A 25,881-nucleotide genomic window follows, 5' to 3' on the forward strand; every position below is an offset into this window, starting at 1 on the left:
AAATGACTATCCAAGTCAGTGAGAGACCCTGCCTCAAAAAATCCTGTGTAGCATAGTCCAGGATTGACTCTGGCCACCACAGGAGACGCACATCTGCGCGTGTAAACTTGACCACACGTGTATAATACACACACAAACATTTGTTTTAAAAGGTACTGTGTGATACCCCCCCCCCAATTTGTCCTTCCTACCTCTATTTCTCAACTTTGATTTTGACATAGCTCCATGTGGCTTTGTTAGACTCGTCAGACATAGAGAAATGACCCAAGGGAAGCAGTCTTCTGACCTTTCACCTCCCACAGGGGAAGTTTCCCTGGAACAATCACTGATTCAAGTTTCTTAATTTATTAAGTCCCCCAATAGACTGGGGAGAGTGTGAGGATCCTGTCTGTGTCACACTGATTCCGGCCTTCTAGGGGAGCCTATAGTCTGAGCCTCAGGCCATTCCTACAGAAAGGTCACTGTGATTGCTAAGGCCTCCTTGTATGCTGCTGCAGACTGCACCGGAGCTTTTTATTTTACTTTTAAATAAGATTGCTGAACCTGCTCTATTTTTCTTCTTCACAAAGCTACGTGGAGAATATACCAGATAAGAAAAAGGCCCAGGGAATGCCTTCTCATTACTTCTTCTAAAAGCAAAGCATATTATAAAGAAAAAAGTCAGAACAGAAAATAAAGTTTACACTGATTAATTCCAGTAGAGCAATATCCAGTTGGAAATACTTTTCTATAATGTGGCGATCATTATTTGAATGAAAATGCCTGCACCCCACACATAGACTCAGGTTTTTTTTGGATTTTTTTTTTAAAAAACTATCTTTTCTTATTTTACATACCAATCTCAGTTCCCACTCCTTCCCCTCTCCATCTTCCCCCATCCCACCACATTCTACTCCCATCTGCTCCTCAGAGAGGGTCAGGCTTCCCATGGGGAATCAATAAAGTCTAGCAGATTTTGAGGCAGGACCAAAGCCCTCCCCACTATATCAAGACTAGATAAGCTATCCCTCCAAAGAGAATGGGTTCCAAAACAACAGTATAAGCAGTAGGGATAAATCCTGGCTTCCCTGCCAGTGGCCCTGTAGTCTGTCCCAGCCATAGTCTGGTCTTATGCTGGTTCCCTCGCTGTTAGGCCAAAGTTGGTGGGCTCCTATTAGCTCAGGTAAGCTGTTTCAGTAGGTGTACCCATCATGGTCTTGACTTCTTTGCTTGTATTTTCATTCTTCCTACTCTTTGACTGACTTTGGGAGCTCAGTCCAGTGCTCTGCTATTGATCTCTGCTTCCACTTCCATCAGTTGCTGGATGAAGGTTCTATGATGACATTTAAAATAGTCATCAATCTGACTACAGGGCAAGCCCAGTTCAGGCACCTTCTCCACTATTGCTTAGGGTCTTAGCTAGGGCCATCCTTATGGATTTCTGGGAATTTCTCTAGTGCCAGGTTTCTTGCTAATAAAACTGAGGGCTGAAATCAGTAAAAACAGAACCGAAGAAAACAATACAGAGAATCAATGAAACAAAGAGATGGTTCTTTGAGAAAATCAACAAGATAGAAAAACCGTTATCCAAACTAATTAAAAGGCAGAGGGAGAATATCCAAATTAATGAATTCAAAAATGAAAAGGGGGCCATAACAGCAAACACTGAGGAAATCCAGAGAATCATTATGTTGTACTAAAAAATACTATACCCCACAAAATTGGAAAATGTAAAAGAAATGGACATTTTTCTGGATAGATAGTACATGCCAAAATTAAATCAAGACCAGGTGAAAAATTTAAAGAGACCTATAATCTGCAAGGAAATAGAAGCAGTCATGAAAAACCTCCCAGCCAAAAAACAAAAAGAAAGAAAGAAAAAAAAGGCCAGGGCTCAGTGGTTTCTTCAGCGCAGAATTCTACCAGAACACCAGAGAAAAACTAATACTTATACTTCTCAAATTGTTCCACATAATAGAAACAGAAGAACATTGTCAAACTCTTTTTATGAGGCTATAGTTATCCTGATACTGAAACCACACAAAGACTCAACCAAGAAAGAGAATTACAGACCAGTCTCCCTCATGAACATTGGTGCAAAATACTCAATAAGATACTGGTAAACTAAATCCAAGAGCACAACAACAACAACAACAAAAATCGTCCATAATGATCAAGTAGGCTTCATCCCAGAGATGAAGAAATGGTTCTACATACAAAAATCTATCAATGTAGTCCACCATGTAAATAAACTGAAAAAAAAAAACCATGATCATCTTATCATATGCTAAAAAAGCATATGACAAAATCCAACACCCCTTCATGATTAAAGGTCTTGGAGAGATCAGGGATACAAGGAATGTATCTAAACATAATAAAAGCAATATACAGCAAGCTGACAGCCAACATCAAATTAAATGGAGAGAAACTCAAAATAATTCTTCTAAAATCAGGAACAAGACAAGGCTGTCCACTCTATCCATATCTATTCAACATAGTTCATGAAGTTCTAGCTAGACAATAAGACACCAAAAGGATATCAAAGGGACACAGATTGGAAAGGAAGAAGTCAAACTTTTGCTATTTGCCGATGATATGATAGTTTATATAAGTGACCCCAAGAACTCTACCAGAGAACTCCTACAGTAGCTGATAAATACCTTCAGTAATGTAGCAGGATACAAGATTAACTCAAAACAACCAGTAGTCCTACTATATACAAAGAAGCTGAGAAAGAAATCAGAGAGACTCAGATATTTGAACATTGAATCCCCAGTTGGTGGTGCTGTTTGGGGAAGTTTAGGAGATGGGGCCTTACTGGAGGAATTAAGTCACAAGGGGCAAGGTTTGAGAGTATATATAGATCTGACCCACTTCCAGTTTGTTCTCTTTCTGTCTCTGTCTCTGTCTCTGTCTCTCTGTGTGTGTGTGTGTGTGTGTGTGTTTTGTGCTTGTGGGTCAACATGTGAGCTCTCGGGTTCCTATTCCTTTATTATGCCTGCTGCTGCTGATGTTAGTCATGACGTGTTACCACAGCTATAGACAGTAACTGATACAGATGTGTTCTGAAACAACCCCACCAAATAGCATGACAAATGCTTATAGAGTTGGGCTAAGTCACTCGAACTGGTATCTCAGGCACTTCAGTATATCAAGAGCATTGGGACCCTCCTAACCCAGTCCTCTTTATATGGGAAGAGCTGGTTAAGACGTTGTTTAACCAGTGGGGGCCAAGATTGGTAATACTTAGTTAATGGTGGGATTTAAACTATCGAGCCTGGATAGCAGACACGTAGAAAACCTCCATGGGGGTTATCGTGTTTTCAGGATTCATGTGAGAGCAAATGAACAGAGGAATGAATAGATGAGGATCCCAATCTATAAGGCACTGGCAAACAAAGATTGGAGTGAGACACTGGATTCTGTCTTGTGTGGATGTTCCTGGTTGCTTGCTTTGGGGAGTCATGGGCAAGCACTGTAACATCCCGGTAAGTCATAGACAAACACTCCAACAACACTTTCGGTCTGAAGAAGGCTTTTAGTCTTAGCTTAGTGCAAAGTCCTGCTGAGACATTCCACTGCATAGTAGCAGAGTAGTTTAAAACAGTAAAAGACTTAGGTGCACAGAAATGGCGTAGAGGATGCGTTGTTACAGGCAACATTCACAAATGTTCACAAAGGTCTAGAAGTTTTAAAATGTGATGCAAAGATGTAGAGTCATTGATGGATGGGTTAACTATCTGCAATTATTTTTGAAATGACTAAAGTAGATTAGTATTATGAAAGTTGTAATGTGACGGCGAGTCCAACACTGGGGAGGCAGAGACAGGGGTATCCCTGGGATGCACAGGTGAGAAAATCTTGCCTAATCAATGAACTCCAGATTCAGTAAGAGACCCTGTCTCAAAACAGATTACAGAATGTGTGTTAGTTACTTGTTTCTTGCTGTGATGAAGCACCTCAGCCAAGAAAACTTAGGAAAGAAAGCATTTAGGGCTTATAGTTCTAGAGTAGAGTCCATGATGGCAGAGCACAGTCATGGAGAAAGGAATAGCTGAGGGTTCACATTGTGATCTGTAAGGAGACTGAGAGAGAGAGAGAGAGAGAGAGAGAGAGAGAGAGAGAGAGAGAGAGAGACTGAGGACTGCTTGAGTCTTTTGAAAACCTGACATCTGCCTCCAGTTGTAGTCAGAGGCTGCTTGTTCATTCCTGGTTGCCCAGACCCAAAATAATCACACTGAAACTATATTAATTGCAACACTGCTTGGCCAATGATTTTTAGCACATTCCTAGCTAGCTTTTACATCTTAAATTAACCCATTTCTATTATTTTAATTTACGACAAGGCTCGTGGTTTACTGGTAAGGTTCTAGTGTGTCTGTCTCCTGCAGAGGCTATATGACATCTCATTGACTCCACCTACTTTCTCCCAGCATTCAGTTTAGTTTTCCCACCTGGCTCTATTCTGCCCTATCCCAGGCCAAAGCAGCTTTATTAACAAATGGCAATAAAACATATCATAGCATACAGAGGGGAATCCCACATCACCTCCCCTTTTCTGTCTAAATAACAGGAAGATTTTTAACTTTAACATAGTAAAATTACATATAACAAAACAGGTATCAAGCAAGAATTATAGTTACAATATTTATATCTATTTTATCTTTTATCATAACTAAGGAAAACTATAACTATAACTATTTTTCAACTCCATCAAAGACCCCAGAAGGATATAATATTACCTAAGTAAACAGGAAGTGCACTGTAAGCAACTTTCAAAACTCTACAATTGATAGAGGCATCTTTCTGCCTGAACAGTCACCCAAAGTTCCTCTGTAAAGTTGCGGGCACCCATCTTCAGCCTACTGGCCCAAAGTATCCAGCAGACTTTTCCACAAGGCAGGAAGTTTCAAAGATAGTTCCACCTATATTTGGCAGTTTGTCAGTCACTTTCTTCTGTGTCCTGGAGAATATCTGTCAGACTCTTTCATGAAGCAGGAACCCTGAAGGACTGTCTTACCTTTAGGCAAGTTCAGTAGTCATGTCCAGTTCATACAGTATACCATCAAGCAGCCCAGGAAAGAGAAGTTTCTTGCCTAAATGGCTAGCAAACTCCATAAGGAGCCTCTTCTATGCCCATCTTCTTCTTGAAGTAATTGGCGTTGCCAGGAGCAGATGTGTCTCATTGTCATGACAAGTCCTTAGTTCTTAAACATTTTAAATGCCATTTTCTGTTAATCTTTGAAAGGTTTGAAGAATAACTATCCATCTGAAATATCTCTATACATCTAAGATGACTACAAGTTTGACTGTTATATTTGATTTATATTAGCTGTATTTTTAAGTATACATTACATTTTTAAATGAGCTACTTAAACACAACACCTTCATCAAGAGCAGAAATATACATATAACAAAACTGATCTTAAATTTATAGCAATAGATCAAGATCCATACCAATGCAAACCTCTATAGCTTATCCCCCTTTAAATTTAAACAAACATTTATAAACAATATAAATTGGGAATTTGGGCATAGTTCTCTCCAAACTGCTTCCTGCTTTTTTTTTTTGGAAGAAGAATTTTCTTTTGGGGGGTTTTTACAGAGGCCTTGCAAATGAGACTTTGGGTGATTTCTCAGGTAGCTAGTTGTCTCTGTCCTTTATTGCACATTTTGGTAGTTGCTTGATTGCACTTCCTGTTTATTCAAGTAATATTATTTCCCGTCTCAGGTCTTTGATGGAGTTGAAGACTAGATAGTCATAATTACTTTCCTTTCATGACTTGGCCAAACTATTTCTAATAAAAGACTTAAACTCCTTAGGATAATTATTGAAATTTTTAACATATGTTTCTTGCTTGATCTAATTAATGCTGGCTATAATTCTAATTTTATACTTGATATTTGTTTTTATTGTATATAGTTTTGTATTAGGCTTAGAACTCTCTTATTTAGACAAAAGGGGAAGGTACTGTGGAAACTCCTTCAGCCAATAGCCTCTACGATACCAGCCCACTTGAGCGTGATCTCTTATACTATAAATGCAGTTGTAAAGCTTGTGTGCATGTGTTCTCTCCAATGCTGGATTTGGTTCCTGTTTTCCGTTTGTGCAGAGGACTGTGATCTGTGAGTCTATTTCTGAATAAAGAACCTTTTATTATACTCAATTCTGTGTGGGGTTACTTTATAATGTCTGTCTTCATCTAGTGGTGCGCCTTCTTGAGCAAGGCTATGCCTCCTTCACCTCTGAGCAAATATTCACAAAGATGAACTTACTGTTCTCAGCAAAACTGCCACAGAAAGCAATTAAGGAGAAACACAGAGATCAGCCTTAGCGTCACTTCTTGGGAGCCACCTATTTTGTTCTATTTTATCTGAGACAGAGTCTGCCATTGAGCTAGAGCTTGCTGGGTAGCTTAGGGTATCTGGCCAGTAAGGCCCCGGATTTCCCTGTCTTTACCTCCTGAGTGCTGGAATTCTTAGTATGCACTACCATGTCTTGCTTTTTATGAGGGTAATGGGGATAGAACTTGGGTCTTCTTCCTTACATGGTGAACTAGTTCATTTTAATTGCCAACTGGACAACCTAGAATTACCAGGGAAGAGAGTCTTACTGAGGAATTATCTAAATCAGAATAGCTTGTGGGCATATCATGAGTACATGTGTGTGTGTTTGTGTGTATGTTGTCATGATCATTAATTGATATAGGAAGACCAAGCTCTTTGTAGGTGACACCATTCTCTAGGGTCCTGAACAGTGTAGGAAAGGAGAAAGCTAGCTGACTGTGCATGTCTTAATCTCTCTTGAGATTGAGAGAGATTGTTCTTGATCAGATAAGACTATCTGCAGCAGGTTCATAATGCCATGACTTCTGGAACATGGGACTAGCTGAAGAAACCCCTTCCTTCCTCTGCTGCTTTTGTCAAGGGTGTTTGTCACAAGAATAGAAATGAAACCAGAACACGTGACCTGTGCTCTCCCCATGCCCAGACCACTTTTATACTGGACACCCTGCCTCTTCCTCGCCTCTCATTTGCTCTTTTTTCACACCCCAAGTTCTCATTTCTGACTAGATTACAAGTTCCTTGAGGTCTCTGGGCAAGTCTTATCTTCCTTTATTCTGTGTCCCACCTCGCACAGCTATCTACAGAGACTGACACAAAATGTAAAAGCTCTCTTCATTGCAGATGATCAATCATCCTGAGAATCTTTCCAAAGGCGCAGGCGAGTGCCAAGAACACATTTGCTGAAAACATGTGCTCAGTTCTGAATTGAATCTGCCTAAATGGTGCCATCTGTTCTCAGCAATTTCAGAAACATTCAAGCAGTTTTTTACCTTTAAAGGGACAAGGGAATGGACATGCCCACGAGGCACAGAGACGGAGCAGACATGGGCACATCCGATGACACAGTCCCACAGAAAGAGCGTTGTCTGAGGTCTGAGGACACCAACAGCTACGTCATGTAGAAAATATTTATGAGACATTACAGAACTCAAGGCATGGATTCCTGCAACATAATTCTGTGCTTAATTGCAGGCTCCAGAAATGCACTTGTGTGAGAGTCTCTTGTTCCTTTGAAATGGGCACATGCTTCCAGTGCTCGCGACAGCGTCAGCTTGGAAGGCGGGAGCAGCTGCTGGGATCCCTGTGTGATTTCTGTCACATCACCTGTTAATTGACTTCTGCTTCAGTCCATAGAACTTACTGTCACATGAACAAAACAATGAAGTGAAACCTGTGTTTAAGTTCTGCAAATAACTTCCAGCCACTTCCAGATCACCTCAAGGCAGGCTCTATATTTGAGTTTGTGGTTTTTACATGCACAGCTATTTTCTGACCCACTTCAGCAGGAGAGAGAGAGGGAAAGAGAGAGTTCACAAGCTGGCGAGGTTTGGGTCTAACTATTGTGGAAACAAGTGATGGGCCAGATTTCCAGCCTATTTAAGTGGCTCGCTGCGTTGTAAGCTCCAAACTGCCGCCAGCATGTTGTCATCTGTGTACTTTGCTAGTCCGTGTAAATCAACCGCGGTGTGTATCAAGAATTTATATCGACAGAAAGAATTTCTGATTTAAAACACATCAACGTATGTTCCTCCGTCTGTGCGCGCATGTATCTGCACTGAAACGCCTTGGTTAAGATCTCTGTGGCTCTGAGTTCATTCTCATGAATATTTGTCTGGAATGTTCTGCCGACTCGGGCTTTCTGCATCACATTACTTCCCTTCTTAGGGAAAACATGAAGTACAGAGAATGGCAGGGCCAGTTCCTGATGTTTGCGCTGTTTGGAAGTGGTAATCCCGCCCCTGAGAGAGCACCTGTGTCCTCTGAAACCTCCCGCCAGGGCTCCACTGATTGCATCTCTCCCACCCTGCTTGACTTCTGAGCTCCCTGGTTGTGACCCTTTAAACTCTTAGAGCATTCAAGGGCGTTTTTAGCCAGAGTTTACAACTCTGCCACTTTCCTGCCACAGACACTATGAAAGGCTGAGGACCACAGTCAGGTTTGCATACTGGCGCCCCTACTCTGGGGACCAATCTTCTACCTTAGTTTCTTCTCCCTTTCCTGGGATAAAATACTCCATGAAAGCATGTCAGGGGAGAAACAGGTTACTGTAGCTCACAGTTCTAGGCAGAAGAATCATGACCAGCTGCTCAAGGCAGCTCCATACAGGAGTGGGGGTGAATGCATGCTTGTCAATGCCCAACTATCCAATAAGGCGCAGGATCCCCCGCCCAGGAAATGATCCCACCCACAGCTGACTTGGCTTCCCACATTTATTAACATCATCACAATGCTTCCTCACAGCCATGTCCAGGTGGTTCTGTTCATTCAAGTTGACACTAGATACTAGCGCAAGTGTACTGCAGGTAAAGCTTGAGTCCACCCTTGTAGAAGGCCACCACCGTCATCACTGCTCTGTAGCGTCCTGACTCGTGATTTCCTGTTTTAACGGTGTAGGTTAGAGATGCATAAGTAGTTAGGAATGCCAGTAGCACGGTGAGCTAAACTTCATCCCAGCATTCATGTCCTTCTTGACTTTTTATTTTCCTCCACCTCCCATTTTATCAACATGTCACCATTTATGATCATGTTTCTGCAGGCTTGTCCTGGTCTGTTGTCTCCTCTGTCCCAGATGCCCACTTAGGCTATACGTGGGCACCTGTTTCCTGTTATCTCGAGACACTGCGGCTCCTGTAACCTTCTCATGACCTCTCTCAAGGAAATCGTGTTTTGTCACTGTGTCGTGGGGATTTTGCATTTGCAGTACTACAACACATTGATAAATTTCTTTTTAAAATACTCTTAATTTATATTCCCATCAGCAGTTTGTGAAAATTTCCATATCCTTATGTCTCCACCAGCACTTATTTCCTTAACCTTCATTCTTGTATTGCTGCAACCTGATGGGCACGTACTCATTTGTCTTTATAGTTCTAAGGCCTCCAGTCATTGTTCATAACTTCCAGCAGGTTTTCTAATGCCTGTCAAGTATTTTTCTGATTTCTCTGAGTTGTCTAGTCATCTCCCTTTGTCATTCTTCCAAGTGTTTTTACTCGTTGATATTTTAAAGTAACAAGGACCACTTTGGAAGGATTATAATATGCTCGTGTATATTTCTTGTCAAAGTTGTGTTGTTTGTTACATATAAGCATTTAGTCCATTCTGGTATTTATTTGTTGGCACAGTGTGAAAAGTTATCCTTAGTTTATTTTGGTGTGTGTTTGAATGTGTATACATAAGCATGTGAGTGTGTATGTGTGTATGTGTGTATGTATGTATGTATGTATGTATGTATATGTGCTGGTGTGCCCACCTGTGTGTGCATATGTGTATGTATATGTGCATTCATATGCAGGTTGCTTACCTGTGTGCCCATGTATGTATATATATGTGCATTCATTTGCAGGTGTGCTTACCTGTGTGTGCATATGTGTATGTATACGTGCATTCATATGCAGGTGTGCTTACCTGTGTGTGCATGTGTGGGAACCAGAGGTCACCATCAGGTGCCTTCCTCTATCATTATTCTTATATAATAATTTCTTACAATTATATTATCTTTGTTGCCCTTCTGAATAATTATGTTTCCTGTTAAATTCTTGTTAGGCTATTGAACTTAATTGATTTCACAATTTGATCTTGCAAACCCAGTATTTTTTTTTAATTTTTTCCTCTTTGTGTGTATGTGTGTGTGTATGGTACATGTGTGTATATGTGTGAGTGCACACTGATCTATGAGTGGGAACAAAGGATCAGAGCACTGCCACAGGCTTTGACACTTGTTTTCTATTTTGTCTTAGACAGGGTCTGTTCTTTAACCCCACTGCACACCCCGGGCCAGCTGGCTCACTCCCCTACTCCCCCCACCTCCACACTGCTCACTCAAGCCCAGCTGGCTTCCTTTCCCCCCACTGCACACCCCAGGCCAGCTGGCTCACTCCCCCCACTGCACACCCCAGGCCAGCTGGCTCACTTCCCCCACTGCTCACCCCAGGACAGCTGGCTTAAAATCTTCTACTACCCTCTTCTCCCCACCTCCCGTCCAGCCTTAGGAGCGATGGGATGACAGATGTGCTCTACCACACATGGATTTCTGTGGGTTCTGGGGATTCCAACCCAAGTCCTCATGCTGTGCCCTCACTGAACTAGTTCTGCAACACAGTTTTTTGGTTCTTATCAATTTGGTTGTAGATGCTCTTGAATTTTCTAGATAAATCTCCCTCATTTCCATGTGTAATGAAATTCTTGATCCCTTTTTTCCTGTGCTTGTGCCTTCTGTTTATTTCTGGATTATTACATTGGCTGAGTTTTCTAGCTGTGATGAATGTAGCAGCGATAGTGAGTCTTTCTGCTGTGGACTGGGTCTGCAGCTGAGGTAGTGATGTGTCCCAGAACACACATTCCTACCCATTTTCCATGATGCTATCATTAAGCATTTCACTGTGGTTGGGTTAAAGTATGGATTGCAGCTGGATAAAGGGGTGATGTTCTCATCTGGGTCAGAAGACAGCCTCTCTCTCTCTCTACATGTGTCTTTTTTCATGTCTGTCTGGCTCTCTGTGGGGGGCATGGCTATGGGTGGGTGTTGTTCTGTGCATGTGCATTTGGTGCCCAGAGGTTGACTGGGCGTCTTGCTTAATCCTCTCCCCTATCTTTTGAGACAATGTCTCTCACTAGTGGGTTAGACTCTTTGACCAGTGAACTCCTGGAAATTGACCTGTCTCTGCTTCACCCCACTCTGGGCTAGGGTATCGAAACACATGGGTTCTGAGAATTCAAGCTCTGGTCTTATGTTCACACTATAGGTCTTTACCAACTGAGCCACCTCCCTATCCCCCAAAGACTCCATATTTATCCCAGTAGGATGCTTTTGTCACCTTCTGAATAACCCATCCACCTTTGTTACCAGTCACCTAGCAAGTAACACCACACTGAGGAGCACAGACACTGAGGGGTTCACCCAGCCATCCGGTAGGTAACACCATGCTGAAGAGAACAGACGTTGAAGAGTTCATTCATGAGTGTTAGCTTCATGGGCAATGCCATGCTATTAGAAATAAAATCTAAAAGTCTTTTGATACTCTCTGAATTTCTCAAGTCAAATTATTATACATTTTGCTTTTTTTTTTTTAGACTCCTATGAACCAAGCTTCAACCCGATCACACTGTATTTTCACTGTTCACTTGACCAGCAAGGAGCCGGGATCTGCCACTCTCCGGCGCGCGAAGCTCCATTTGGTTGATCTGGCGGGGTCAGAGCGTGTTGCAAAGACTGGAGTGGGGGGCCTGCTCCTGACAGAGGCCAAGTACATTAACCTGTCGCTGCACTACCTGGAGCAGGTAAAGTGGGTGGAATAAGGTCAGCGGTGGCAATGGCACGTGCTGCGTATGCTCATGGCAGACACTCTAGTCTCTGGCTTGTAATTACGGTGAAATGTGCACAACAGCATTTGTTTGTCTCATAGTTTTAAAAAGATTGTGGAGCTGGAGAGATGGCTCAATGGTTAAGAGCACTGACTCCTCTTCCAGAGGTCCTGAGTTCAATTCCCAGCACCCACATGGTGACTCACAACCATCAGTAATGAGATCTGGTGCCCTCTTCTTACCTGCAGGCACACATGTAGACAAACAGTATATACCTAATAAATAATCTTAAAAAGATTGTGTGTGTGTGCGCGCACGCGCGCACTTACAGAGTCAGAGAGAGGGCATTGGTTGGGTCCACTGAAGCTGGAGTTAATGGTGGTTGTGAACTGCCCAGTGTGGGTGTTTGGAGCTGAACTCTGGTCCTCTGCAGGAGCTGTACATGTTCTGAACAGCTGAGCCATCTCTCCAGTCCCAATGTTTGATCATTTTTTTTTAAGTGACGAGTTCAATGACATGAAGTACATTCCAAAATAATGGGCAACCAGTCATTATCCATTCCTATATTTTTCATAATCCCCACTGGAATCTCTGGACCTTTGGAATATGAACATCCCTTGAATTTTATCTTTGGCCTCTGGTGGCTTGTCCTCTCTGTCTCTTGGACTTTGCCTACTCCAGATCTCGCAGGTGGAATCACTATGTGTGTCCTTGGTAGCTGTCTTGTATAGAAGTGTAATGATTTCATGGCCCCTGTACATGGTGGCATATAACACAATTCCATTCCCTCCTGGGGCTTGAGCACATGCATGCATACCCCTCAATGTGTTTATTTAGTGTTCCATTCAAAGTCAACAGGCCGCATCTGCCCCTCAGCATTGTGGGCAGTATTCCTGTGTACATCCGTGTATGTAGGAGTGCTTTGTAGACACCATTTCATTTAAACCCCACAACAGCCCCCTGCTGGAAGTGGTAACTTCTCCATTTTACTGACTGCAAACACTTATCATCCCAGGGTTACCCACCTAGAAACAGGGTAAAGATTGATCTCAGTTTTCACTGGGCCCAGCGCACAATTGTTTTTGTTACTTTCAAAAGTGATGGAGTGGGGGAGGTGGTACTGTTGCTTTATTATCTATATTATAAAATCATTGTTGGACATGAATCCAGACCACAAGTGGTCTCCTGCTGCCTGTTTTGTTTGTTTGTTTTCCCAGCTCAGAGGTTACCCCTGAGAATGTAACTCAGAGATTACCCCTGAGAATGTAACTCAGAGATGAACAGTATATTGCCAGATTCTGGTCAGTACTTTTTCTGCTGTGGTGAATTTCTTAGCCTTGGCTTGTCTTGAGTCACCCACACTCCCTCCTGACTACCATCCAACCCACTAGCTGCTCTACTTTGTAACTTTGAATCTGACTCCAAGAGCAAAGAAAACTCATCCAAATTTAGCTAAATAAATCTTCGACTCATCTGTAAAATTAATGGATTGGATGGAGGATTTCCTGTGTTCCCTTCTTATTCTTGAATGTTTAGCCTAAAAGATTTGAGGACAACAACAATAAGATGTCTCTTTTCTTTAATGCCTAAGGAAAGCTTTTGAGAGGAATGTCATGCTGCTTCTGAATAGTCACATGGCTGGAGGCCAAGCCAGAGGAGCCCACCTGAATGAGATGATAAGTTAGCTTCACCCCGCCCCCCCAGAACCACAGGAGTGCAGCACCTTAGCTGAGGGCCTGCAGGCATTGGCCATTTCAGTGCTTCTGACAAGAGTCATCAGTTAGTTCTAAGCTTTTTCTTGCTCACATATTCCGTACCACTTACACTGATGGAGCTTCTCGCTTAATAGGACATTTACTGGAACAATGATATATGCCCATAATGGGCTGTATTCAAATTGCCTTATTTCGAAGAAATGTGTCTGTGTTCAGATGGTGGCATGGTTTTAATTCCCATTGTGTACATCTGTTCATACAAAATTACATTCTTCAGCTGAATCAAACTTTCTACCAATTGTAATCACTCAGGAGAAACATTCTGCCCCACATCCACTTCCTCCCTTCTTTCCACACAGTCTCCTCCAATTCCTGACTGTTACTAGAATTATTCTACTCCTCACACCTCTTTGCTTTACAATCCTTGTGAACATGCATAATGCCTATGTTGCCCTTGTTTTTTCATCAATTACTTATCTAGTAAATATTGATGATGATCTTATCAATTATTGATGATCAACTTGACACAGTAGGAATCACCTGGGAAGAAGTGCTCAATGAAGGATTGTTTGTATTGGGTTGTCCCATGAACAGGTCTGTTGGGGATTGTCTCAATTATGTTCATTGATATGGGATGACCTAGCCCATTGTGAGTGGCACCATTCCCTAGGCAAGGCGTCTTGGACGGTCGTGGACTGTATGAGAGTGGAGAAATCAAGCTGAGCACAAGCAAGCAAACATGCGCTCATGCGTTTCTCTCTGCTCTTGACTTTGGACGTTAAGCAAGCGAGCATGCGATTATCCATTTGTCTCTGCTCTTGACTTTGAATGTTACAGAAGCGAGCATGCATGCATCCATTTCTCTCTGCTCTTGGGTATGGATGTTAAGCAAGCAAGCATGTGTTCATGCATTTCCCCTGCTCTTGACGGTGGATGTTAAATTGACTTTTCTTCCTTGACTTCCCCGATGACAGACTGAAATCTGGAATTACAAACTAAAGTACGCCTTTCTATCCTCCAGGTTTCTTTGGTTCTGGATATTTTGTCACAGCATCTGAAATGGGAGTAGGACAGATCTATAGTGTGCTGAGGGTCCTAGAGACAGCCCTACCCCAAAGGCTACCGCTCTGAAGCAGGGGTCCTCAGAAGAACATAGCTGCATCTCAGGCGGGAGCTCTGATAAGCAAGGAATAGGGTGAGGAAGCCAGAAGTTAATGAGGCCTCTGAAATGGAAAATGAGTGGGCAGGAGCAGGCAAGGGTGGAGTAGAACAGGTCAGGTCCTTGGAGCCATGAGCACATCAGCAACTGTTCCAGCACAGAGGACCCTTCTCTGTTCACTACAGGCTAAATGTCATTCATGTGTCATTGGCCCTCAGCAGGTCTGTTTCCTTTCCACCCACCACATCAGGACAGCTGTTAGCTATTTTCTCTTAGACCCAAGTGCCTTCACAGGCAAGGAGGAGGCTTGGCATAAGGTCGCTGGCAGGAGAGGGAAGGAAAACAGGCTATGGGAGGCTGCAGACATGGCCATGGATCTTAGGGTTTAGTAAGGCAGGGAGAAGCTGCTGGTGAGTGGGTGGGAGAGCAGAAGAGAATTATATTCAGAAAGAAAGAGAGAGCTAGAACACTGCCAACAATGAAAAGAGATAGCAGATACTTAATGAAATTGCATAACTCATGGGCCTTTATGGCCACATTATCTCTAAGTATATTTTATTATGTGGCTAAAGAGACTGGGAGTGTAGAACAACTTCGTGTAACTAGCTCATCTATCCACTCAGCAGATAGCGGCCGGGTCTCCACTGGAAGCTGTGGGTTCCGTTGGGCAGGGGGTAGAAGAGAACAAGCTATACATCATGGAGCCAACCAAGCAGCAAAGCTTAGGAACCTGCCCTGTTGCTTTCTGTTTCTGTGGCAAGCGCCATGATCAAAAGCAACTCAGGGGTTGGAAGGGTTTGTTTCAGCTTCCAGGTTACAGCTCATCGTTGAGGAGGGAACTCAAGCAGGAACTTGAAGCAGAAATCCCAAAGGAACTCTGCTTGCTGGGTCACTCACAGACTCAGACTGAGCTGGCTTTCTGACACAGCCCAGGAACACCTGGCCAGTGGTGCTGCCCACAGTGGGCGGGGCCCTCCTACATCAATTAGCAGTCAAGACAGTTCCCCCTCCCCAGTCTGACCCGGGCATACCCTGAATGGAGCCTCACTCCTCAGCTGACTCCAGCTGTGTGAGGTTGACAGCTAAAACTGACTAGGACAGAACTAATGCCTACCTGTAGTCAGATAAATGCCATAAGGGACTCCATCGGTGGTGAGAATTAATCCCAGCCTTTCTCTATCCCTTTCAGTGTAAAAGATGGGTGGATGCTAGATTACCTCGATGTAAAGGGAGGAGCTGGGCCTTGCCTCAGCTTGATGTGCCCTGCTTTGTGGGAACCCATGGGAGGCCTGCCCCTTTCTGGGTGGAGATGGAGGAGGAGTGGGTGGGGAGGGGGCAGGTAGGAAAGGGGAGGGGATGGCAGGAGAGGAGGGAGAGGAAACTGCTTGGTATGTAACATAAATGAAAAATATTATTTTAATACAAAAAGACGGGTGAAAGAGTGGCCAGTGTGCTCAGCTGCTTTGCATTAATGAACTTACACTGGTTTAGAAATTTCTCTCAGAATTCTGGTCCTGCTGGTCACAGCTGAGAGACCCCACACCTGCTAGAACTCGGCCAGCCAGAGTTTACTGACTCTACATTTTTAAGTGATTAATATTCAGTCTGCCAGAATGTTGTTGGTTTTGGAGTTCTCTTTATGTATGCAACACTTTTTCCAAAGAGTTTCCTCAAAAACACTTTAAGCCACAATAACAGGGTACCTCTCAGCCCCAGAGCCCAAGTTCGCATGAGGAGAAGGAAAGAGGGCTTATGTACTTGAGCAAGCTGTAAACCTCACCAAGTGTCCTGGGGGTGACCTGAGGTCCCCATCAGCCCAAACAGCAAGTGAGAAACTGCTGGGAACCAGTGTTTACTCCCCACCCCTTCAGAAATCAAATGGGGTTTCTGTCAATCATCAGCCAATCCCACAGCACACATGGCTCCAGCCAAGTGAGTTTAGGTCACACTGTGCTGAGGAGTGAAGGTGCTGGGCCAGTGCCAGTCATAACTGCTCCCAATCTTGGTTGGTTTCAGACGATTCTTTTCTGTGCTCTTCTGAGCTGTTTAAAAGAAAATCCCCTTAGAGACTGTACAGACAGCTCAGTGGTTTGGAGTGCGTGCTGCTCTTACAGGACAAAGCTCAGTTTCCAGCTGACAACAGCCTGTAAATACAGCTCCCAGGTGTCTGGTGCCTGCTTCTGACTTCCATGGGCACCTACATGGACTCACACATGTGTATACACACACACACACACGTATGTGTGCACGTGCACACACACTCACACAAATACACATAAATAAATAAAATAAAATCTTTTAAAATAAGAAAACTCTTGATCCATCAAGTAGCTGAATTACTGTTTTAGATTTTTCTTTTTTATCATTTTTATTGAGCTATGTGTTTTTCTCCATTCCCCTCCCTTCCTCTCCACTTCCCTTGGTCCCCATGCTCCCAATTTAATCAGGAGATCTTGTCTTTTTCTACTTCCCGTGTAAAGTAGATCCATGTATGTCTCTCTCAGGGTCCTCTTTGCTGTCTAGGTTCTCTGGGATTGTGAATTGTAGGCTGGTTTTTCTTTGCTTTGTGTCTAAAAGCCACTTATGAGTGAGTACATATGATATTTGTCTTTCTGGGTCTGGGTTACCTCACTCAATATGAAGTTTTCTAGCTCCATCCATTTGCCCACAAATTTCAAAGTGTCATTATTTTCTTCTGCTTTGTAATACTTCATTGTGTAAATGTACCACATTTTCCTTATCCATTCTTTGGTAGAGGAACATTTAGGTTGTTTCCAGTTTCTGGCTATGAAAAACAATTCTGCTATGAACATAGTTCAGCACATGTCCTTGTGGTACAATGGAGCATTCTTTGGGTATATACCCAAAAGTGGTATTGCTGGGTCCTGAGGTAGGTTGTTTCCTAATTTTCTGAGAAATCACCATATTGATATCCAAAGGGGCTGTACCAGCATGCACTCCCACCAGCAATGCAGGAGTGTTCCCTTTACCCCACATCCTCTCCAGCATAAGTTGTCATCAGTGTTTTTGATCTTGGCCATTCTTATAGGTGTAAGATGGAATCTCAGAGTTGTTTTGATTTGCATTTCTCTGATGACTGTAGAAGGAGGTGCGGGCAGGCCTGCTTTTTGTCCCACCTGGCTCCCGCATGACTAGCTTTACACCCAAAATAACAACACACAAATTGTATTCATTTAAACACTGCCTGGCCCATTAGCTCTGGCCTCTTACTGGCTAACTCTCACATCTTGATTAACCCATTTCTGTTAATGTGTATCACCACTTGACTGTGGCTTACCAGCATGAGTCTAATCATCCTCCGTCTTGGAGAGGAGAGTCATGGCGTCTACCTGACTCTGCTTTCTTCCTCCCAGAATTCTGTTCTGTCTTCCTCACCTACCTATGTTCTGACCTATCAGGCCAAGCAGTTTTCTTTATTAATTAACCAATGAAAGCAACAGATAGATAGAAGACCCTCCTACATCAGATGACTAACGATGTTGAGTATTTTCTTAAATGTCTTTCATCCATTTTAGATTTCTTTGTTGAGAGTTCTTTGTTTAGGTCTGTACCCCATTTTTTAAATTGGATTATTTGTTCTTTTGATGACCAATTTTTTGAGCTCTTTGTATATTTTAGAGATCAGACCTCTGTCTGATATTTGGTTGGTGAAGATCTTTTCCCATTCTGTAGGTTGACATTTTATCTTGTTGACCATGTCCTTTGCTTTACAGAAGCTTTTCAGTTTTAGGAGGTCCTGTTTATTAATTGTTTATTTCAGTGTCTGTGATACTGGGGTTAAATTGAGAAAGTGGTCTCCTGTGCCAATGTGTTCAAGTGTACTTTCCACTTTCTCTTCTATGAGGTTCTGTGTTGGTTTTATGTTGAAGTCTTTGATCCATGTGAACTTGAGTTTTGTGCATGGTGATAGATATGGACCTATTTTCATTCATCTATGAGTTCATAACCAAGTATGCCAACACCATTTGTTGAATATGCTTTTTCCCCCATTTTATATTTTTTGTTTCTCTGTTAAAATTCAGGTGTTTGTAGGTGTGTGGATTGATATCTGGGTCTTCCATTCTGTTCTATTGGTCCTCCTGTTTATTGTACAGGATTGTTTTTGGCTATCCTTTTTTTGTGTGTGTGTGTGTTTCCATATGAAGTTGAGTATTGTTCTTTTGAGGTCTGTGGAGAATTTTGCTAGGATTTTGATGGGCATTGCATTCATTGAATCTGTAGATTACTTTTGGTAAGATTGCCGTTTTTACTATGTTAATTCTACCTACCTAAGAGATGGGAGATCTTTTCATTTTCTGGTGTCTTCTTCAATTTCTTTCTTCAAAGATTTAAAGTTCTTGTCATGCAAGTCTTCTACTTATTTTGTTAGAGTTACTCTAAGATATTTTATGTTATTTGTGACTTGGGCTTGGGCCTGCTCCTGCAGAGGTTGCTGGCTTGGACCTGCTCTACTCAAGACCTTCTGTGGAGCTCACTGCCTCGGGGAGCTGAATTATTGATAGCAGCACAGTTTCTAGGTCGTGAAGGAATTTCTAGGTGTGGTGTGAGGTTCCATTCTTTGTTCCTAATACAATGCTGTAAGAAATGTTTTGCTATTGTATTTATATGTGAAGTTCAGAATAGGAGAAAACATTACCAAACAAACACACAACAACAACAACAACAAACCCAAGGTGACTGAAAGGTTGCTCAGTAGTCAGGGACACACCTGCTCTTCTGAGGACCAGAGTTCTGTTCCCAGCAAACATGTCAGGGAGGTCACAACCTCTCTAACTCTGTGTGCAGGTCTAATGCCTCTGGTCGCCATGGGCACCTGCACTCCCATACATATAAAAAAAAATCAACACACACACATACACACACACACGAGCCATACACACAGAACCCACATACACACACCACATACACACATAGGATTAAAAGCTTAAACAAATTATTCTGAACTGAGGCAAGAGCTCAGTCAGTAAATGCTGCTGCAAAATCTGGGTTTAATCCCCATAATCTATGTATAAGGGGGGGGGGTGATGTAGTGAGAAATTGCAATCGCTGTGTTTGGAAGGTGAAAACAGATGAATCCCCGTGGCTCAATAGCTACCAAGGGTAGCCTACTTAGTGAGTTCCAGGACAATGACAGACCCTGTCTCAAAAATATAAAAATATAAAAGGAGGTGAACAGACACCTTAAGAAATGACATCCTAGAGGTTATCCTGTGGCGTGTGTGTGTGCACAGACACACACACAACACACAGACACACACACACAACACAGACACAAACACGCACACTAGCCCTATGACTCTCCATACTCCTTTCACTGCAGAGCCCATTGTAACCCCACAAGAAGCAACCCCCCTCTGCTTGCCCACAATATTCCTTCTCTGGGCTCCTCTTCAGAGCCACTCCATGTGGTCTGGACTCACAGTGGTGCTCCAAGAGACCAGCTCGGTTCCTCTTTCAAGGAAATGGGTCAGACCTACACAAAAATCAGACTCTCCTGAAGACTCCTACAGCACTGTGTGCCCCTTGTTTAATACTTACCCTAGAAGTTCACATCTGATCTTTGTGTGTGCGCACGTGTGATGCAAATGTGAGATGTGTTTGCATGAATTGTCCACATGTGGAACCAGAGTAAGATAATGGGTGTCTTCATCTCTTTGATGCCGTGAGATGGGCTATCTCACTGCTACCAGGAGACAGGGTATCTCACTACAACAGAAGCTCACCATTTGGTTGAGCTATGCTGGCTGGCACGTGAGCTGGGACCCAGCTGTCTCTATGTTCACCAGTGTTGGGGTCACAGGCATGCACAGCCACAGCAAGTTGTTCACATGTTCTGGGATTTGAATTCATGTCCTCATGCTTGCACAGCAAGCGTTCCTTCACACATAGCCACCTCTTCAGCCCCTCTCTCCGGATCTTTACAACATTCCTCCAAGAGAGCCAGACTTTCTAGTTCCTTCTTTACAGAAACGGGAAGCTAATGTACTTTTGAGGTTTTCCAAAATCATACAAGTGGTAAAGCTGGATTCTGCCTCCAAATCCTGGCTGCTTTCTTCTATCACACATAGCCTCGTTTCCTCCATTTTAATGACCACAGTCCCACTTCGATGTTTAAATATTTCCTCTAGCAGTTTTAGGTCCCTTCATGGAGAGGATGTGGGAATGTCCATCCCAGTGCGGAGCACCTGAAGCCCATCCCAGCTCCAGGGATTAGATCCTTATTGGTCAAAGCAAACTGGAGCCTTCCTTTGGATGCAGTTGTCAACCTGTGGGTCTTCTAGGGACCAAGATGCTCCCTAGGAAAGCTCAGGATAAAGGATGTCTGTTCTCATGTAACTTATTAATCTAGAAGTATATAACACCAGGGTGTTTGGCAGCCATCCTGTGGCTATAAGGTGGCTACAGTAGAGATAGGAACGTAAACCCATTAACCTCTTGGGTTATTTGTAGCCTAAAGTTTTTCTATTTCCAACCCTCCTGACTGAGACCAGGGTGACTTAGATTTCCTGTAACTTGCCACCAAAAGTGAGTTCACTAATATTCAATTAATATCACCAGGAAGGTTTATTAGCGTATGCTTCGTGTTACCCACATACATCAGTGTGCTCTAGAACAGTAATAATATTGAGGTATCTTATGAAAAAGGTTCAAAGTGGGGAGGACAGTAAGTGCTTAAGTGATCATTCAAAGGCAGCCATGCTGCTCCCTCTTCCTGCTGGTGCCAGGGGAGGGGGGGTGGAGTCCCTGGAGCAGGAGTCACAGGCAACTGTGAGCCATTCAGTGTGGGTTCAAGGAATCAAACTCAGGTTCTCTGGAAGAGAAGCAAGTGCTCTTAACCACTGAGCCACTTCTCCAGCCCCATTTTTGTCATTTTCACATTGAAAGCTCTTGTTAATATGACTGTTCTGTGCCGAAGTCTTGGGTGTAACCTGTGTTTAATTATTATTTCCTTTGCATTCTGATTATTGAAACTCATCGCCAGGTGTGCCTCTCCTGCCTGGCTAATGCCACCATCTGCCCACCTTCCCACAGGTCATCATTGCCCTTTCTGAAAAGCGCCGCACACACATCCCTTACAGGAACTCCGTGATGACCAGCGTGCTCAGAGACAGCCTGGGAGGGAACTGCGTGACCACTATGATCGCCACTCTCTCACTAGAGAAGAGGAACATTGATGTACGTGGTCCCTCTCCCTGGAACTCTTAGTCTGGGTTTCTGTCACTGGGTGGTGAGGTGGAGTTCAGGGACTTGGGGGAGTCTACGTCTCTTGAGAAGTGCTTATGGACGGACATCCTCAGAGGTAAGCATACACGGCACTCGTGGCTTTGGGTTCTTGGCCAGTGTTGTAATTAACCCACAGGAGAACTAGTCTCAGATGAATGGCTTGGAGAAGCCATGCTTGCCGATCTCAGAAGGCCCGATGATAGGAATGAGGGACGGAGATCTTCCCCTGCTCTTGCTCCGTGGGTATTGTGGGTATCTTAGAGCCATCCTGAGATCTGGACTCTCTCAGATGGTGGCACCAGGATGCCTAGCCAGGGGATGTGCAGAAGGGCTTCCCTGGGTGGTTATGGAGCCAGCTGGGGTCTTGCAAGAGTCAGATTAACATTTTGGATGTAGACACTCCCCCAAAGAGGAAAGGAAGGCCAAAAAGTGCATCCCAGACAGCGCCAAGACATTCGCTTTGAGCGCTACGGAAGCCGCTCATTTGGTTGACTACAGACATTTATGCTGTGGTCATACGTGTTTGTGGATCACAGTACCTGCTGTAGTTATGACTTTATGTGACATTCTGGCTTAACAGAGTCAAATACATCACAGCTACCTCCTGGGGCCCCAGGATTGCCTATATTTTTTGCATTTAGCAGTTTTACCAAGCAAACCTATTTAAAAAAAATAGAAAACAGTATAAAACAGTATCCTAGGGCCAAACCCCCTCATTTTGAAGCATGTCATTTATGTTTTTCCAGACATCGTACTCTTTAGGTATCTTTTGCTGTTAATGAAAATTAAGTTTTAGCTGGAGAGAAATGCCTTTCTATGCCATCATGTGTTAAGAAGCTATTTCATGGTTTTCCTTAGGAGTCCATCTCTACCTGCAGATTCGCTCAGCGAGTGGCCCTCATCAAAAATGAAGCTGTCCTCAATGAAGAAATTGACCCCAAACTGGTAAGCTAATGTCTGACTTCGGAGACAGGGACTTATCACTCAGGCTGGCCTTAAGCTTCATTTGCAGGTGAAGACAGCCTTGAATTCGTGGCCCTCCTGCTGTGTGAGCACGTGACAGGCATGCACCAGCACTTCTGGAGTTCGTGGTGCTGAGATCCCATGGGGTGTCGTGCTTGCTGCACAAGTGCCCTGTGCACTGAGCTACATCCCCACTCCCAGTGAGAAACTTACATTTTTAATTAGGCTCAAAGAAATATATATACTTAACATACACGTGCACGATTAGCTGAACCTTGTTGTGGGGCAGTGGCTCTGTACTATGCAGTGCTCTAAGAACCTGTATGCATTCACGGATGGAATTCTCAGCAACCATGTGATGAGCTGTTCGGCTGTCTCCATGGAAAGAAAAATTGAAACACAAGGGCATGAAATAAGCTACTGATTGTCTTAGTAAGAGTGGGTATCATAGCCCAGTGGTCAAGCTTAAGAAATCTGCTTCATGACAGAGCATGGCCCATCCTGTGGACATACCCAACAGGCAGACATGCAGTGACTCAGTGGGACAATACTTACCCAGCCCTGGGTTTGATCCCCAGAACTACAATGGAAAAAATACAATTATATTTATAGTTGGGTCTTAGCCTTTCACAAAAACCTAGTTTTCCTTTTTAGACAGAGTACCAGGCCGTTGTTCACATATCTCATAGAGAGAGTTATTAAGTAGAAATATTTTGTCCAAGCATCCTGTTATGTATTCTAGAGTTTCTTAAAGGCTAGCAATAGTTTGATTAATTAGTTTCATAAAAATAACTCCTGTTTTATCAAAGCAGCTTTTATGCAAGGAAATCATAGATACATAATTCAATTCCCCACTTTGAATATATTTTTCCTTTGTGTTTTGTGGGTTCTCTGCAAAGGAAAAGCAGCATTAGGTCAGCTCAGGCCACTGTCGTGGTCTGAATTCCTGCTCCATCACCTACCTCTCCCCACCTCAAGGACAGAGGGAGAGGAAGGAAAATGAATAATGGGGCTATCGGTCTTGCCCTGCCAGCCACAGAGAGCCTCGCTTTCCCTGATGGAGAAATCAGTGGTTGAATCAGGAGCTTCCTTATGCCCACCTTGGTCAGACCCCAGCATCAGAGTCCTAGGGAAAGGAACAGAATACAAAAGCAGAGTCAAAAGAAAATGCACCCCTAGGGGATGTATTCTGCTGTCCCTGCCCCTCCTACACCCAAGAGCATTGTTGTGCAGAATGAGAAAGGTTATATTATCTGGATGACAAAAATTCGTTCACAATTTATGGAGAACAAGAATATAAAACATTGGAAGTATTTCTTTATTTTTCTTTAAATTTTGCCAGAGAGACTTTTCTTTGAAGACTCTGAAGGGAGAGGACATCCGCGTTTGTTTGATCTAGTTCTTTGACAGATTTAAAGTAAAGAGAAATTGGGAGCAAAAAGCTAATAGCTGATAATTGAAGTGATTGCCGTGGTTCTTCCTAGTGCTGACTGACGTCGTGACTGCCAAGCGTGGCTTGCTACTCTCTGTATTAATGGCACCTTAAACCACACACTGTTGCTTACTATTTTAGTGTGAACCTTGTCTGTAATACAAGTGACAATCAAGACTTTGTCCTAGGGGGCAGGATGGGTGGCTCAGCAGGTAAGAGAACGCACTGATGTTGCAGAAGACCCAAGTTCAGTTCATAGCCCTCATGTCAGGTGACTTGCAGCTCCAGAAGCTGATGCTCCAGGCATTCTCACGTGCCTGCAACTCATATGCACATGCCCCTCCATTACACATAATTTCTAAAATAATACAATTAATCTGTTTTAAGGAAGTGTTAAAAGAAACCACTTAAGATACAACTTGTTTGGGATTTCCTGTGTCTTACTCTTAGATTTTAATGGCAAATATGGTGTCACCCTGAGTGATCAGAATCACCAAGCACCAGTACTTCAAAGCGACATGGTAATGGCAGGAACATGAGCTGGACAGATTCCAGAATGAGTGGACATGGGCCAGGATCTCCCCAGATGCCTCTAAGTACACAGGAAATCTGTAGGACGCATGTCCATAGTAATAGTAGTTTGGGTTTATAAATCTTTAGAAAGTCTAGAGCCGGGGGATGACACAATTGATGAAGTGCTCACTCTGCAAGCCTGAAGTCCTGACTGACCCGCAGAACCCACCTCAGAAAGCTGGTGTGATCACACACTTGTAATCCTAGTGCTGGGGAGGCAGAGGGGGGGATGATTCCTCGGGCATGTGCACCCACACACATCCACAGTCACAAGGACATGAAGACTAAAGCATCAGTGTCAGAGCAGGAGAGGGGAAAGTGAACGACCCTTGTCCAGAGGGCGCTGTTCTGTGTGGCTCAGCTGTTTCTCACTGTTTCTTTTTTTTTTTCTATTTAATTTTTTCTTTTATTAATCTTATTGAGCTATACATTTTTCTCTGCTTCCCTTTCTTCCTCTCCCTTCCCCTTCTACCACCTCCCATGGTCCTCGTGCTCTCAATCCACTAAGGAGATCTTGTCTTTTTCTACTTCCCATGTAGATTAGATTATTCTATGTCTCTCTTTGAGTCTTCATTGTTGTCTAGGTACTCTGGGTTGGGAATTATATGCTGGTTTTCTTTGCTTGAGTCTGAAATCCACTTATGAGTGAGTACATGTGATATTTGTCTTTCTGTGTCTAGGGAGGCCAACAGGTAAAACATGGTGCCCTGCGCATTTGAACAAAGTCCCTGGAGCCTGTGTCCAAAATGCTCTTGTAATTTAGAGGGGTTGTTGGTTCTGTTGATGTGGTCAAGTGTAACAGCGTAAATGAATGCAGATAGATTGTAAAAATATATACAGCTTTAATGGGGAAATAGACTTAGAGAACCACCATTCCAGCAGACACCAGGAAAGCAGAAGGCACGGCTGAGAACTCTCTCTCCCTCCCTCCCTCCCCCCCCTCCCCT

The 25,881-nt window shown here is 43.3% G+C and overlaps 1 protein-coding gene across 2 annotated transcripts in view; it reads left to right on the forward strand.

Annotated features, from left to right (window-relative positions):
• Positions 1–25,881, forward strand: part of Kif6 (kinesin family member 6) — a 307,139-nt gene that overhangs the window by 92,390 nt on the left and 188,868 nt on the right. For both annotated transcript variants that reach the window (XM_050165072.1, XM_050165073.1), the window contains exons 7-9: positions 11,617–11,823; positions 21,775–21,918; positions 22,825–22,911. In XM_050165072.1, coding sequence (XP_050021029.1) covers positions 11,617–11,823; positions 21,775–21,918; positions 22,825–22,911 — 438 coding nt within the window. The remainder of the gene's footprint in view (positions 1–11,616; positions 11,824–21,774; positions 21,919–22,824; positions 22,912–25,881) is intronic.

Source organism: Alexandromys fortis, unplaced genomic scaffold (assembly GCF_014885135.2).
Source record: "Alexandromys fortis isolate MF-2015 unplaced genomic scaffold, M_Fortis_MF-2015_v1.1 scaffold_121, whole genome shotgun sequence".
NCBI classification, from domain to species: domain Eukaryota; kingdom Metazoa; phylum Chordata; class Mammalia; order Rodentia; family Cricetidae; genus Alexandromys; species Alexandromys fortis.